General features: G+C 41.6%; 1 protein-coding gene across 1 annotated transcript in view; it reads right to left on the reverse strand.

Annotated features, from left to right (window-relative positions):
• The window catches only part of ADARB2 (adenosine deaminase, RNA-specific, B2 (inactive)), a 112349-nt gene that overhangs the window by 10836 nt on the left and 84537 nt on the right, over nt 1-16976 (reverse strand). The window contains exons 6-7 of the mRNA XM_014945189.1: nt 11237-11405; nt 1036-1217 (exon numbers count right to left, since the gene is read on the reverse strand). Of these exons, the coding sequence (XP_014800675.1) occupies nt 1036-1217; nt 11237-11405 (351 nt within the window). The remainder of the gene's footprint in view (nt 1-1035; nt 1218-11236; nt 11406-16976) is intronic.

Below are 16976 nucleotides of genomic sequence, written 5' to 3' on the forward strand. Positions count from 1 at the left end.
CAAGGACATATGTTGAAAAAAAAAAAAAAAAGAAGAAAAGAACATGAGATAGACAAGGGATAAAATAGCACTCTCCTGACTGAGGAACCTAGAGGACTTTGGAAGGTGATCATGTACTCCATAAAGCATCCTGACCTTGGTGCCTCAGGGAACCCTCCTGGAAAAGAATTATCATAGTCTAAGAATAAAATAAGGGTCTAATCCTGTGCAAAACTGGTGGCCCTTAGCACTTACATGCCTTATGAGGATCTGAAGGCATTCAAGACTTTTTAGGATTTTGCTGGGATGAGGCTGGGCAGCTGCTGCCTGGCTGGGGGTTAAGGGAGTGGGAGTCAGGGGGATAGAGAAGAAAGGACCAGAGAACTGGAGTAAGGACAGGTCTGGGAAGAAGTGGTGGCAGTGAGAGTAGGCCAAAAGATAGCTGGGAACCATGGAGATGCCCACACAACAGGCAGCAGCCCCGTCAGACGGCAGCAATACTCCCTGTGGTCTGCTGAACAGGCAAGGCTCCTTTGTGAACATACAGCCCTTTTCTCATGGCCACCTGCTCCATGGCCAGCAAGTGGTGAAGGAGCAGGGGGTCCGACATAAGGGCAGTGGTGGTGGGGCTGCAGGCACAGTGCCAGAAGTGCGAGGGCTGGTTCTCCTGACTGCTCATTTGTGTGTTTGCTGGGTGAGGGAGAGCAGGACAGGAAAGAGTTAAGCCTAAAATTTACTGCAAACTTCCTCTCTGGTTTTTAGAAATCTTTTACTTAGTCATGCACTTTTTTCTAATTTGAGCATTCTTTGTGCAGTGTTTGTTTATCTCCTCAGCTTTTATCCACTTACTGATCCTTTTTGCAGTCACTGCATATGAAAAAGGTATTGGATTTAAATGCATCAGTTTCTTCACTCTACAAATTTTGTACTCTGCAGGAAAAAAAGAAGGCATGGGCTAATGGTTTACTTACAAACAAGTAAACTTTCCTGTTGGTGACCGGCACAATTAGTGATGGGAGAGGGGATCATTTGTCTTGCAGGCAGGTGTTTGCTTACCGCTGAGAAGCAGCTGATTGCGCCGGTATGAAGCTGGCAGCTGACCAATGTCTTCTATTCTATGGCTCATTACCCGGGAAAGGTGACCAGTGTGATAGAGGCTTCCCACAATGATGCTGTGCAAGTACATGGGTTCAATGAAGGAGCTGAGGAGAGCACCTTGGAGCCCAAGAATGTTCCATCTGGAAAAGAAATTCAGGAGCAATGAAACACACGGGTGGAGGAACGGCCACAAGAGAGCTGCCCTGGGAAAATCAGCAAAGGCCAGCACATGGGTTGGAGAGATGAGGCATAAAACCCTTCCTGTCCCTGTCCTGTGACACATGAAGCACTTCACTGTTGTGTTATTATACACCCGTGGACTGGTTCCCCTTCTACGATGGTTTTTGATTACTGTGGTGCCACTGACTTAAGGGATTGTGTTATTGCAAACAGAGGCCTCTTGTTGAGAGCTACTCTTTATAAAAGCATTTTGTGTTTGCTGAACGTTCATTTAGCATGTCTTTAGCAGAATTTCAGTTTTTTTCTGGATCTATAATTTTATGCTTGTCATGGTAAGCTAAAATGAGAGCTTTCGCTATTCTACCTTTATTTACCATTTGTCATACCTTAGTACCAACCCCTAGTCAAACAGCCAAGGTAACACATGACTTAGGTGGCCAAACTTCCCACAAAATTGTTGTGAATAATTTTCAAAAGCCTCAAAGGCTGATATTTCCTTGCACAAATGATCATGCAGATATGAAGACATCCACAAGAATCAAATCCTGTTCCTGAAGAGAAACAAAAGAGTTACAGTTTTAGGCAATTTATTTGTAAGCAATAGTTTAACCTGCACTCTTTAGAGAGTGATGGATATGTCTCACCCTGTTGCTGTCTTAAAGGTGCAACAGAGTGATGGTGGAAAGCTTGAGGCCCTCATTGATTGTTAATGGCCCCCAACCATTGTTAATGGTTGTGAGGTCCATACTACTGCTGTTGGATTAGGTGCCAGAACTGATCCACATTTTAATAGCCTACGAATTTTTACATCAAGCTAAGCACAGATAGGACAGGATGCTTGCTCCAAATTCTTCAGGGGACAGGTAATTGGTTAAAAAATGGAAAAATTAAAAAGGGAAAAGAAGTCATGATGCAGTTATCTTCCTGGCAAACTTATTTAGCTCAGCCCATCTACCAGGAAGTTGTTCCCCACCGCACAGACACTATCATGCTCTCTTACACTTGGATAATATTTTTATATGTTGAATGCTGTCAGTCTGTTTGAATAGTTTTGAGTTCAGGAGTTCAACCTGAAAATGCTTCAGAAAATGTAGTTTTGGAGAGTGTATTTTGGTTCATTAAAAACCAAAACACTGCCAACATTTGGAACTCTGTAGCTGACTGAAGGAAAGGGTAAGGGGTGCCTGCTATTTAAGGCAACATCCAGTGGCTGCCATGCTAAATAATGTGTTTAAAGCACAATCTCCATCAGCAGCAAGCATTATGTAGCTAATTTCTTACATCATTGTTCTTTTCATTAATTAACATTTCTCAACCATTGGTGCAATTATTGCAGTGCCTCCATGCTGTATGTCTCTTTTCATGATTAATAAGGAGTCATTATATTTCCCTTTCCTGAAGCAGTCAATTAACACGGAATACTTTCCATTAATTACTGAATGTTTAAAACCAGCATGCTGTACCTGGAGAGCAATCTGCTCTAGGAACCTGTGACACCAATTGCTTTAAAAGTTCTCTTTAAATTTTATTCCAAAAACACAAGCAATTTAGCTGGCTATATTAATTTGCCTCCGAAGCAGGGCTGTGAATGAGAAACATCTTTTAATCTCATGCAAGAAAAGGCAGCCATCTGGCTGCTGAGGATTTCAGAGTCAGACTCTCCCCGTCTCCCTCTGTAAATGCAGGTCATTAAAGTAATGTGTTCATCTACATAAAACTCAAATGGAATATAAAAGGTAATATTTATATACAAACAATTTAGTCCCACAATTTAAGCAGTCATTGGTTTTATGAAACATTTACTTTAGTCGATCAGATTTGCATAACTTCATTTGGGGAAAAAAAAGTGTGGTCATTCCTGCAAATAACATCACTTTAAAAGGAAAGAACTAGCTGCCTCTTTGAGTAAATATCTTATCATGATGCAAAATTAATAATGCAAGCTTAAGAAATAGAGTTTAATTCAGCCAACAGTGCTATGCCTCTGACCAGTTTCTAAGATGAGTAAAAAAATTGGACAGTGATATCTTTGTCCAGATGAAAACTTGTAAGATATCAGTGTTATTTTCAACATCTGACATTTCCTTTAAAAAAACACTTGTATATTTGATTGAAGGAGAGAAAAAAGCAGCTAAACAGAAAAACAACATATGTTCAACAATATTGGAATTTTAGCAATATGCACATCACAAGAAATCATCTGAGCTTTATTTACCAAAATAGGGGATTGTGTTCAGATCATAAATTACAAAGTAATAATGATTATTTAATTTAAATTCTTTGCAAGGAACCTGCCTTTTCTTTAGAGATATATCTCTGCCTAATTTTGAACGTGTTCGTCCTAGTGGAAAAAGAGATTCAGCTGTCAATGGAATTACACTATTGGAGACCATACTGTAAGCATGATCAGGTCATTTCCTATGTATTAAAAGCATTTCATAAACATTAATTAATTCTCACAATGCTGTGAGGTAAAGCCCCATTTTTGTACACCCCAGAGAATGGAGGCTGAAAGGCAGTATGATCTGTTGCAAACTGCTGCATTATTCAGAGACAGAGCAAAAGTCCTGGACACAGCAGTTGTTCCTCGAGACAACCCTGTCTTCCCACCCCAAAAATGTCCCAGGCAGGTGTAGGGGGCAATGAAACAGCCACAGTGAGGTTTGACTTCAAGGTATAAAAGTAGCTACAAGACGGCTTGGAAGAGGGGTTGGACCAAAGAAACAAAGGACATAAAGGTTGTGAGAGCAAGTGCTGTGTCTAATGGGCAGAAAGTGGTGTAAAAAGAGACTCAGCCCAGAACCAGATGGCATCCTACGGTAGGAAGGACAGAAAAATCGGAAAAGGTGCCAATACCGAGAAGGCACTATTCTGAGGGGACTGCTTGCCAGGTCTCCTTGAGCAATGCTGAGGCTGGTGTCTACCATGGTGGAGAAACAGGATGAGGGTGGTGGCACTACCAACTGTACACCGGCCACTTCCCAGTGCGACTCACCTCTATTTTAGCAGCATCCATTCAGCGAAGAGGGATGAAAAAGCAGAGAAGGAGCTTTGCTTTCAAGTTTAGTCCAAGTCTGACAAAATGTTTGGCCGCTTGTTTGTTTCTGGAGAGCAGCCCTGAGCACATGCATGAATCCCACCAAGTCAGCACAAGTCCTAGGCAAAGAGGGGTCGTGCTGAACTGGCCAAAATGAGACCCTCGTGCTGTTACTCTTGTCCTTCCGAGCACAATAAAAGCACATTAATGAGGGGTGAAATTTTCATCTACTCATTCTGCTTTGTGGATAAAAAGACCTACTTTGGAGGGCAGCCAGTTCAGTATTTTGCATAAACAATAGATTTAACTGACAAATATTTGAGGAAAGGTCTTTTATCCTGTGTACTGTTCATCTCTTGACCAACACATATGGCTAATGTACTAACTCGTTCCTTTGATATCTGAACATCTACGGAATTATTTGTAGGTGGAGGATGGGGAAAGATCTGTCTGAGCAACACTGAAACTATCAATAAGGGTGCTCATTTTTGAAGGAGCTATTTCTCTGTAGCCTAATTTAGGTCCATGAAAGTAGCTGTGTTCCCATCTGTAACAAAGTGCTCTCTTCAAATGTAGCTTTTCAAAATAAAATTATTATTCAGAGCAATGCAGTGTTACATTTTGGGTCTTCAATATATCAAAGTGACTTTTCTCGCTATGAGGAAATATGCTGTATCATTCTGAATTTTCCTAATTGTGCAAGATTTTAAGGGCTGTTTTCAAGGGCACGCATCTCTCTAATAACTTCTGTGCTGTGCGCTTCATAATAACCCTTCCAATAAAGTGAAAATCAACCCACTGCTTCCCTAGTCACAGATCTTATTTAAAAAAACCAAAATCTTCAGCAAGCAGGATCAATAAAACCAAATGTCTCCCCATTTCACTTGAATATGGCAGCTTTTGGCACTTTAAATGGAAGGAAAGTATACCCTTCTTTTTGTTCAAACAGCAGATATTACTGCACTGTTTACAAAGACAAAATCCTGCGTCCGGTTTTCAATATAGATAATCCTTGAATAAATATATTTTTGCCTGTTTGTCAATCACAGAAATGCCAGCAACGAGCTGGGAGACATCCCAGAGCAGGCAGCCTTCCTTTAATTAGAGGCTGTGCTCCCCACCCCCAGATGTGGGGTGAGCTGGGGGTGAGCCCCTGCTGAGCCCCCACGCTTCTGGCATCCTGGGACCACTGGCGAGATGAAATGTGTCCCCAAGTCATAATGGCTTTGCAGCCTCCCCACCTGCATGCTGGAGCATCATCTCACCAAGTGAGTTGGCTGCAGCCCCCCAACCAAAATATGGATGATAAGAACACTGAGGAAGGGGCTCGGGGGCAAACCCACGGGGTTGCAAAGGGTGGGTCTGCAGGTGGCTCCTCACCCATCGCTGAGATGTGGTGTGACACCTGGGGCCCTTTCACTGAGTATTTCCAGCATCAGTTTGCACACAGCGTTACTCAAAGCCGAATGCTGACACGCTCCTGCCCTCGAAACCCTTCGAAACCGAGATGTGGAGAAATTTGCACGATGCTTCAAAACATCTCAGGGAGCTGCGTCCACCTGCCATTGAAGCTTGGTGAGACTGAAGTGTCTCCTTGGGACCTTTGAAAACCTCGCCCATTAAAAAGCACGGCTGATGAATTTCAAAGCGCATTTTGTTAAGGCTTTTTATAAAAGATCCTTTTTTTTTTTGGACATTACTAAGAGCTTTAAGTCTTACCCGCTTGGCGTGTTGTTAACCTCCTGTACCACAGTTTCTATTACCAATACTTCCAGCTATGCTTCACACAATATAAATTGTTATTCATGGCGGCCTGTGCTCAGCAGAACACCTGTGGTGTTCCTATTTATATGACCATTTAGCTATTATCGGTTTGGAAACTGGAACTAGTGCATTAGTTTTTGATCTGTATTTTAACAGTAGGTGGTTTATATATGTTTTCTGGAACATAACTTGTGGTGAAAGATTGAAATTGAAATCCCAGTCACACAGAAAGGGGTTAAGAGAGAGAATTACAAATCATATGCACAAATCATCTCTAATTGAAGATCTGGCTGTGTTAATTGATTTTCATTTACATTAGTATGCAGCCTCTGAAGTAGCTTTTCTTAAGAGTTACCTTGTCAGGCTCAGTCTTCTGTTAACAGTGGCTCTGGTCGACAGGCTACCACTAAAATAGATCTAAGAATGCCAATTTCTAACACTGATTTTTAGTCTTGCATTTTTATATGCTACATTTAAATACAGCTTAATGTGCTCAAATCATCTTGTAAAATGCTACTTCAGACTCCCACTGCTAAATCCTGAAACAGTGCCTTAAAACTACATTACTTTGCAATACTCTGAATACATTCTCAATAAAGTTTCCTTCCTGACTTGTGGGCCCAAATGACTCACAAACCTTAGCCATGGGGCAGGAATAGACTCGCAATGCAAAGTTTGGGGTCTTTTGTTATGGTTTGTGTAATTTCACAGGTGAGGTATAATTTAGATGTTTAAGTTCTTATTTAACCTCTGGGATTAATGTCACTGTTTTTGTGAAGTATGAGGAAGCGGGGGCAAGAAAATACTTTTAAAGGTGACCTTTTGAGAAGTGGTATTAAAAAGACAATTTTAAGGCCAGAGCTTACAAAATAAACACTGAATTCTGGCTTTTATTTGAGGATTGTTCCCTCCAAACCCTGCATCTTGCAAAGCACGTTCCCCATTCCTGCACCCTGCAAGAGGAGCCACAGATGCCCACTTCTGAAAGAGGACAAGTGCCACAGCTAGTGCATTTACAAATATGTCTACACACTATTAGTGTGTGTAGGTGTAAATTTGGTGCACAGAAAGCTGGCATCTCTTCAAAGTAAATACATCAGCTGGATATCCAGTGAGCATGAACATCCTCTGCCTTGGCCCCAGTGTGAGGTCTCAGGTCACCTTGCTAAGGTCTATCAAGGAAGAGAGTCCTGGGGAAGAGCAGTGCAGAACTCAGTTTCTCATAGTACACAGACAGAGGATGTCTCTGTTGACATAAAGGTCTTAATATAGATTATAATTAGCATGAAGAAAATGTTAAATGACACAAATTTTTCCCAAACAGCTGATCCTTTTCAAAATTATTTTGCTCATGATATTGCTGCTTTTTCACAAGTGTATACAGTGTACATAACAGAGAAAATGAAGGTCAAAATCTTAAGTATTAGTGCAATTAATGAACTATGGGCCTAAAGAACATGGTTTAATGCTAACACCTATGGCACTGAGAGGCTGAACTCCCTTCAGCTGGCCTGTGAGACTCACAGAAGTTGGGAGTGTAAAAGCCAACACCCTCTCAGGGTGGGTTATTTGGGGATTAACAGAAGCCAAACTTAAAATCTGCACATATAAATGCATAGGTTTTTAAAGCCAGAAGGAACCACCAAGATCTAGTCTGACCTCCTTTATAGTGCAGTCGCAGAATTTCACCTCGTAATTCCTGCCTGAGCCAAATAACATGAGTATTCATGCCAGAAGTGTTTGTGCTTTAATTCAGTAAGGGAATAGGTATGAGACCAGGCTGTTTATCCTGCAATCTCAACACAGTCACAGAGCCCAAATAATGCATACCAAGCATCAGATTCTCTCAAACTTGTGGTGATAGTAATAAAAATTGCTAAATGCCTTTGAATAACAAATAAATCTGATTAAACCACTGTCTGCTTATGGCTATCCTGTGAGCAAGAAAGAACATAAATCGTTAGACGCATGATTTATAGAATATTATCCACTTCTCTGAGTAACTCTCTCCATTCTTGGTCTTTGATATTCTGATAGCAATGTCCTTTGCAAATAATGCAAAATGATGTATATTTTAGCAGCTACTGGCTACGTTCTCAAGAGGAAACATTCTCTAATAGCCCAGTGCTCCTGAGGGGCTTTTACAAGCAATAAAAATCCAAAGTATACAAGCCAGATTTTTGTCAAATTTTGCTTATACAAACATGAATTCCAGCTTCAGAGATCTTTTTTTCTCATTGCGAGACAAGTCCAAGATGCTGTGCAGCAGAGTCCTGCGTCCTGCAGACATTTGAAGAGTCAGCTGTCTATGTGGTAGAGCAAATATTTGGAGTCACCTACTGATCTCTTCCTGGGGGCAGGAGTGGGGAAAGGGTCCTCACACAGCAATCTCCTCATCCACCAAACTCCTTCCCTGCCTCTATTTTCTATGACCAGAGGGAAAGAAAGCAGAAAAGAGTTCTGTATGTGGCAAAGCAAAGACCAGGTGAAGAAGCCTTTGATTTCTTCCTCTTACAGGTGAGGACAAGAAATGTAAAAATTGAGTGTAGATCTTATTTAATGTGATAAACTGAAGTTTGGGAAAACGTTTACTGCAAAGTTTGTCTCTCACCACTCTTTTTCAAGCTCTGCACAAAATCTCTAGCAGCCATAAATCTCTGGCAACGTTGTCACCAGCCCTGAGGGGATTGCTTATTTTCTGCCATGCAAGAGATGTTTTTGTGAACTTTTCTTGCAGCGTTGGCTCTTTGTGACTCCCAAACCAGAACTTGTGAGACCAACTAAAGTTATGACATGGTATGTGTACATAGGAGCCTGGTGGAAATAAAATTCCAGGACCAGGTCTTGCAGTGTGACTGGGAGAGAGAAAGGAAGGGAAAGGCATGAGCTGCAAGTACAGCTGGGGTTGTGGATGTCTCTAGAAATCCTTGGGCACTCTCTCCAGGAGCTTTCAGACCCTTCACCATAGTACAAGCCATAGCAATGCACCCAGCACTCTCTGGAATGCATCTGCCTTTCTCTCTTTCTCATGTGAAAGGGTATTTGTTTTTACATTCAGCTCTATGCTCTCTACTTTACTAACAATTTTTCTCCACAAAATCCCCACTTGGGCCCCTCTTGTTTGCTTTCCATCACTTCTAGGTGCTGGGAGCTGCCCGTGCCTGAGCCACAAATAACCTCCTCTATGGTCATTTCCCATCTCCACGGAAGAGGAACGACCATTCCCTCTTTCTTGTAACCTTCATCGATTTCTGAATCTCCATAGTCTCTTGATCTTTTCTCTTCATCTGCTTATTCAGCAGTTGTTCTATGCATTTTCACTGTACCAGAGCTCTTAACCTGACCAAGGAGCCCACAGTGATTGGAAGTGATCAAACTTCTGAAGCACCTGTAGTGCCACAATACTACCACCATTCCTACAAATGTTGCTTTTTCCACCACTTTTCTCAGCACCTTTTTTAACTGTCCTTTGCTGGTAAGAGTAAACATTTGCTGGTCAAAGCAGAGAATAATGATTGCTGATCATTTTTTTTTTGGTCTAGGAAAATACCATATCTATTTGAGTTACAGTGCAAACAAATAAAACTGCAGTAATTCATACAGCATTGCAGTAACAGTATCAAGGATGAGAGCTGCAAGACTTTTTTTATCCTGGAAGAACTTTGTGGTAGATTCTTTTTTTCTTCACAGACTTTAATGCTCTTTAGATATGTGGCAACAAAGAAAGGATTCACTGGAAGTGCTTAGCAGATGTGCTTGGAGAAAATCCAACTTCTGAGATTGTGCATTGCAGTCAACATCCCCATCAACAGCAAATGTAATACTGTTCACAAAGCTGGTATTTAATTCATTGGCTAATGACTTTCAAAACCACAAAGAGTGCAATATTTCCGTTCTCAAACTTACATTTTTTTTAGTTTTTTGAGTCTGAATTTGGAAAACCCAACTGCGTCTAAAAGCAGTGTAGGAGATCCACTTTTTTGGCGGGTTTTCTGTTATCTCTTTATGAATAAATGAAAACATCCTAACAGAAGTTGCTCTTTATCCTTCATGCAAACACAACAGTTGTGACGATTACACTTAGCAGAGGGTGGATTTTGTGAGTCTGTCAGTATTTCCGTTTGCTGGTTCAGTCATACATTTTTCTGCCAGAATGGCAGGCTTTGCTAAGCCTACAGACTAATTTAACTTCAGTAGGTCATCCAGTTAAAGCTAAGAGCAGAATTTACACATTTTAGTTAAACAAAAGCTTTATGATTTTTTGAAAGATTATGTTTATATTGGCCTTTAATAATTGGGCCAAATTCTCTGCTGGTGTAATTTAACTGAGTTCTTAGGCATGATATCCCAGCAGAGAATTTGATCATAACATTTACATTTTTATAGCTATAAGGTAATGTAGTTAATATGTAGAGCTGCATTTATAGCTAATGCATATAATGTTCCAGTTTGCAGTAAAACCAAACCAAATATAATTATTAACATAAGTACACATGCATGTATAGATATATACTGATAATATATGTGTGCATCCAAATGCACACTCTTTGTTTTCCATTTGTGATCACCATCATTTGCTATTAGTTAATGCCCTGAATTAGAATGGTGAATTTCTTTACATTTTATGTGCCACCGTGGAAAAATGTTGAAATATTTATTATATGCCAATTATTCTACATAAATATATGCTGCATTTATGGAGCAGAAAGCCACAGAGGGGGCTGTGACGTGACAAGTTCTGCAATGACATTCAGAATAATAAAAATATTCTTAGCAGCTTTTAGGGCACTTAATCCAATAGGGCGCAGATGACCTAAGTTTATCTGCATGATGGTTTGTTTGCAAGTTTTGGGGTAAATGATCCAATAAGAGCAGAGTGGATGTATTTTATTTGCACACTGAAATTCTATTGGCAGAAATGCTGCAAAGAGGGCTTATATTTTTGGTCACGCTGTAAAAAGGAACTAACGACCCATGGAGAATTTGGGAAAATGTCCTATTTACAGTCCATCCTATTTATATGGTTTGTTTTTGCATACAAAGAAGGTCTTTGTTTCCACAGGGGTTTCCAGCACCTGCTAGCTTTTCCCCCATGGTAGTCATAGTGCTCTGTGGCATCACACTTCATTTTGACACGCGATGATTTTTGCGATGTGCGTACACCGGGTGCTACGGTACCTGGCGATTTTGTCTGTGCAGGACATGGTGATGAGCTGCTCTCCCAGCAACACGCCGTCCCACGTCTGGGCCGCGTTGTGACACCGGACGGGAATGGTGCCCTCTCCAGACTCAATCTTGGTTCGGAGGTGCCCACGGTATTTTCTCACTATGTGCTTGCTGCTGTTCACTGGGCAAAACAAACACACAAGGGTGGCAATAATTAAATGTTTTTTGGAAAGAAACTGAGAGGCTGTGTTGATGCTATAGCTTGCATTTGGATTCAAAATTAGATGAGATTACAGCCCAAGAAAGCAGCACAATGGAGAAAAGTATGTGCTCCCTAGCATGGCTGTCGTTTCACATCCATCAAAACTTCCACACAGCACGCACTGAGCTCATGTTCCTGCTCCCATTCCCTTCCATATTTAAGAAGAACACAGGTGCTCTGTTTTTAAAGAAACAGTACAGTTTCTTGGTTTTAACCCTTGCTTATAGGATAGAGGTGTCTCAGGGGAATATTTGGAAAACCTTGGTTCAATGGCTGTGATCAAAAACTCACCTCCCTGACCCAACCTATTCCATTACTCGAGTATGATATTCAGCAGCATTTTCTGCATAATTTCAGAACCCAGGTTCTGGCTTGTTATCATGAAATTTCACTGAAAATTATCAAAAGATGAAGTTTTAAACTCTGGATCAAAACCAAATCAAAACTTGGTAGTTACTCATTGTTTGCTTAAATTCCCTCTATAATGTCCATAAAGTACCCTCCCGACTTGTGTCATACCGATATCTTTTATGCAGTTGCCATCCATCACCTGAGTGATGTTACATATTTCAGTTGCTTGTGGAGTGGTGCAGGGCAAGAAGATAACGCACTTGTCCTGTGCTACAATGAGTCCTGCAGATAGGCAGTAAGCACAAAAGGTAATGATATTTCTATGTATTTCGCTTTCATTATTTTCAAATAAGAGAAAACCTGAAGTTTATTATCAAAATCACCCTTTTCTTTATACTGCTACTTTGCCCCTGTTACTACCAACAATTTTGGTTGTAAAAGAACAGCAAGAACCAGCACAGAAATCCTCTGTGTCTGATTGCTGTCTTACCCTCAGAAGGTTTCACTAGAGGGCTCCTTCTCCATGAAGGCGACCTTTCACAATTTCCCTCTAGCCCAAAGGAAAATAATGAAAGAAGGTACATGATAGCCTTTGTTTTCAAGGAAAAAGAAGTGCTGCTTCTACAGACATGAGACCTTTGCCCATGTTTCCAACTGTCCTGTGTATTTTTCTATGGCCCACCCCTCAGCTGGAGCAGAAGGTTTCTGTTTGTGAAGGTGATGTTCCTCAGTGGGCTACAGGGCTGCCTGGGTTTCTGGCACTGAGTAACATTGGTGTTTCACAGGTTGCAGGGCTGATCAAAGCTCTGTCCATGAGCAGCTGGCTCTGTGCACACTCCCCAGCCACTCGCTCGCTCCCTCAGTCATTTTTTGCTGTCTTTGCTGTGCAGGACTGTTGTCTGTGCTGTGAGCTCCGGTGGAAGCAATTGATTGACTCTGGCTGCTGCCAATGGATGGTTTACAGAAAGGGAATGGGAAAATAAATCACTTCATCCCATTGGGATTAGTGGAGGTAGCAAACACATGTAGAACTGCGGAGTCAGCTGTGACCTGCCAACGGACGGGCAGCTGAACCCCCAACGATCATTTCTTTACTTCCTTCTCATTTTTTAAAAATTGAAGATGTGAATGTGTGTGCCAGCAGCAGAACTGGACTATGTATCCATTGGATTGACTGGCCGTGGTCGAAGCCAATTCCCATCCAAAACCAGGCTGCATCGTATTTGAAATGTTTGCAAATACTGTAGGGTTTGTTTGTGCTGCTTCAGGAACCGAGTTCGGGGGAGAGAGAGATTATTGCACTGCCACCTCCATCAGCAGCAGTGTCCCAGTGGGGATATGGGGGGGTCCTGGTGCCCAGTTGTCACAGAGCACCTCACAGACTGAGACACTGCAGGAACCACCAGACTTGAAGCATTGTGGCTTCTCAAACTTCAGTTCTGAGGGAAACTGGGAAGAGCCAATGGACAAATAAAAAGTTCAATAAGTAAAAACGCCAAAGCCTCAGAAGTATCTCAGACCCCTCTCCCCTCAAATTGCTGGGCTGTGTCAACACTGCTGGGAAACCATTTTTATGGCCACATGTGCTGGTCCTTTGTACATCCCTCTTGTCTGGGATGCCTCCTGCAGTATCGTTCAGAGGATGCTCTTTGGATGGGATTACCTATCTGGGAACTGGTCCATATTTTTCTTGGGACTCTGTGGGGTAACTAATTTTTTAAAAACTTCAAGCAGCGGTGAGTAGCATTTTTTCTTATGAACCCACCGAGTCATGGGAAAGGTGCAGGAAGTTTGGATCAAAAAAAAGGAGAAAGTGATCACTTCTGCTTAGCAAACACATCTAGCTGAGCAACAGCAAAAAATGTACAGCAAAACCACTTTGCCTTAGTCTGCACACACTGAGAACTGATGGCACGGCAGAGCTAGACCTCTGCCAGGGAAGCAGTGAAGAGTGACTCAAGAGACTATTGCTGTTTCAGCTGGTAAAAAGCTTAACTTTAAGCAAATCAGTTCTCTTTTCCTAAGCTTTCCCGCAGGTATAATGAAGATAATGATGCTTCCTTCTTCTGCAAATTCATTTAAAGGTACTGCTCAGAAACTATTTATGAAAAACAGATGCTATCCTTTCAATAAAGATCTGCTACAGGAGTCCACCTGCTGGAAATCCCCCAGGACAAAATGAATTTTTAGTGTTTATTTCTCCATCTTTTTTTTTTCCTTTTTTTTTTTTTCCCCCCCCTTAAGATTGTTTTCTCTTGCTACCCCTTTCTTTCCCCATTTCCCTTCTCTGTCTACATTCTCAGCTCCGGCCCTGACTGTCCCCTGTAGGTGCATTGGTCCCCTGGATTACCCTCTTTTTCAGGCAGTTCACCATGCTGAGATGCCTACATTTTGCATACGTGCTATGTGCAAAGGGACCTGCAACAATTTTAGTGACTGTATGACGAGATGAGCAGCCCATCATTTATGTGACTTTGATTTCACTATGTAAGTATTACCTAGTGAGGGGCAAAGCATCCCACAAGGTGCTGAAAGAGATAAGGAGCCAGTTCAGGGGAAGAAAAAGCAGCAGCCCTGCAAACAGCTGTCGAGCACTTGGGGAATTTAAAGCATAGGCAAACAATTTGGGGATCCAAAACATTTCAGTGAGTTTGGGGGGTCTGCTTATTTGAATTTTTGTCCGTTCAATCTTCTAAGTTTCCCTCAGGATGGAAGGAAGCACCAAGGCCAAAGTACTCCACATCTGGTTGTTGTTGTAGCATCTCAGCCCTGGCCGGCAAGTATCAGCAACTGAATAATAAAGTTTTTAAAAGCCTTTAGGAAATGTGTGCCAGTGCACAGATCATCTCAGTTTCCAAATGCTCATATTAAGACAGCCCACGTGTCAAACTTTGCTCCCCGTAATGCGTGCTCTACCCAGGGTGCAGCCAAGCAGGCGGCATTAGCTGATAGGATTCAGGCAGCTGTGGCCAGTGTACGCTCACCCTGGGATACACTTCCACAGCACTGATAAGGGGTTTTAGCTGCTCAACTGCTATTAAATTCAGTGGATAGGGTGTGACTAAAACCCTGTGCTGTACTGCCTGTCTCAGGCTGCTCACATTGCTGGGATAGCCGGCACACACGCTCCAAAAAGATGAGCTGTAGTGTTTATATAAAATACTAATAACCCATAGCTCTGCATACTTTCAGATTGCTAATGATTAAATCAATCCACATCCGCAATTGGAACACACTTAGTTCTTTTTTAGCATGTCATTAAGTCGTGCAGGAAGGTATAAATATTGAACAAAGAAAACGATGAGGCTCTGTGTGCTTAGCACTGAAGCTGCATTCAGACTCTAGCACATAAGCTGCTTTCCAGCAGTAAAAAATGAGTCCACTTGCTGGCACAGCCTGTTACAGATCATTTGAAAGCAGTCTCAGAAATATATTTATTTATGCAACTTAGAGTCACAAACTACACCCTACTGCTGTTCTGCTGTTCAGTATGATCAAAGCATCAGTGACTATGAGCATTTCTGATCTTTGCTGTGCTGGTTCTCCAACTGCTTAATCTCAACTAATTGCAGGGGAGAAGGCGTCTGAGGATGCCACTTCAACCAGAACAAAATGTCAATTCAAACCGGAATTGGAAAGGACAAATTTAAAAATCATTTGGAGTGGATTTATGATGTGTGTTACACTCAGATGTGGAAATTACTCCTGACAGCTCCTAAGATGAAAAGGTGCTGGATTATTAATTATTGGATTAGAAATTTACACAGGTGCCTTGTATTTAAAATCAGTGAAACCCACTGATTTCAAAGCTCTCCCCTTATTTTCATATTTTCTCCAGGACCAGTTTTGGCTCAAATGGTAATGAAAAAAACCACTCCATATTTATTATTTAGTTGAAGAGTGAAGAGGAAATGGACGGTGATTAAACAGAATCACACGAGTAAGGCTCTGTCTGAAATTTTGCATGACTGCCTCAGAGGTTCATTTTCTATTTCCCTGCTTCAGTGGAGGCTGTTCTCTTCTCACGAAGGAAGAAATAAAACAGCCTATCTTGCATTTTTTCAGTGCTGGACCCTCTCCATTCATCAGCATGGTTTATAAAGCTTCCTTGGAGTGGTTTGAAACAAAGGGGTGGAAAAAGAAGTGTTAACATCTGACTGCCTTTGTATTTTGATGGTTATTAGAGATGCATTTTCCTCAAGCAGATGCTGAATAAATGTGCAATATTACTATTTCTGGAAGCGTTGAAGTGAGCATCAAAGCATGCTGAAGGCTTTGGATGTGTCTCCTTCACTGAGTAGGGTGGCTGGTGAGATAAATCTCTGCTGTGTTGTGCTTTAGTGACCAGCGGATAGTGAGGCCAAAATGCAATGGGCCAGCTTTTGAAAACTAGAAACTTTAGGGACGTTCTGAAAGAAGGCTGGATTTAGGAAAAGAAGAATATGGCAGAATTTGTCACCTTGAGGGCTAGGCAGTTAAAAGCTGTGGTGTTGTCTGAAGGTCTACAGAGCTGCCTCTGCGGCAAGTACAAGGATGTATCCTCCCCTGGAGGAAAGACAAGCACCTCCCTTGCACGGGTGAAAAGTACATCCAGTTGAATCCCTTAAAGTCAATATATGCTTTTTAAAATGTAGGCCAGGAGGCCTATTGTATCTGAATGCAGCCTCAAGGGAGGAGCTCTCTGCTCACTCCCAGAGCCATGTAGCACCCACCATGTATTGGCAGAGTTCAGTTCAGATTTGGGGTATAGACCTCCCCATTAAGCCCTCTATACAAATGTAAATACTGAATACATACTTTATATGAGAATGTTACAAAACCTTGGATACTGGTAATATGTGAAACTGAAATTAACAGCTGAAATTGAACTTCTTTACCTTTTCCCTCCTCCCTGCATCTTTCTTGTCTGAAATCCTAGCTTTGGACAGCAATCAGGTATACCGTGACTTGATAAAAGATGTTATCTTCTTCATCTTATTCTTTCTCCTCATCATTAATCTTCAAATAACATTTTTGAATGTTTCTACTTCTTTCAGAATTTGTCATCTGCCAATAGTTTCAAGTGATGTACAGACAAGGTGTGAAAGTAAAGGCAATTTACCCATTCATAGCTCATCAATATGTGGTGTTTAATCCATA

This window comes from Calidris pugnax, unplaced genomic scaffold, assembly GCF_001431845.1.
Source record: "Calidris pugnax isolate Ruff unplaced genomic scaffold, ASM143184v1 scaffold54, whole genome shotgun sequence".
In the NCBI taxonomy this organism is placed as follows: Eukaryota; Metazoa; Chordata; class Aves; order Charadriiformes; family Scolopacidae; genus Calidris; species Calidris pugnax.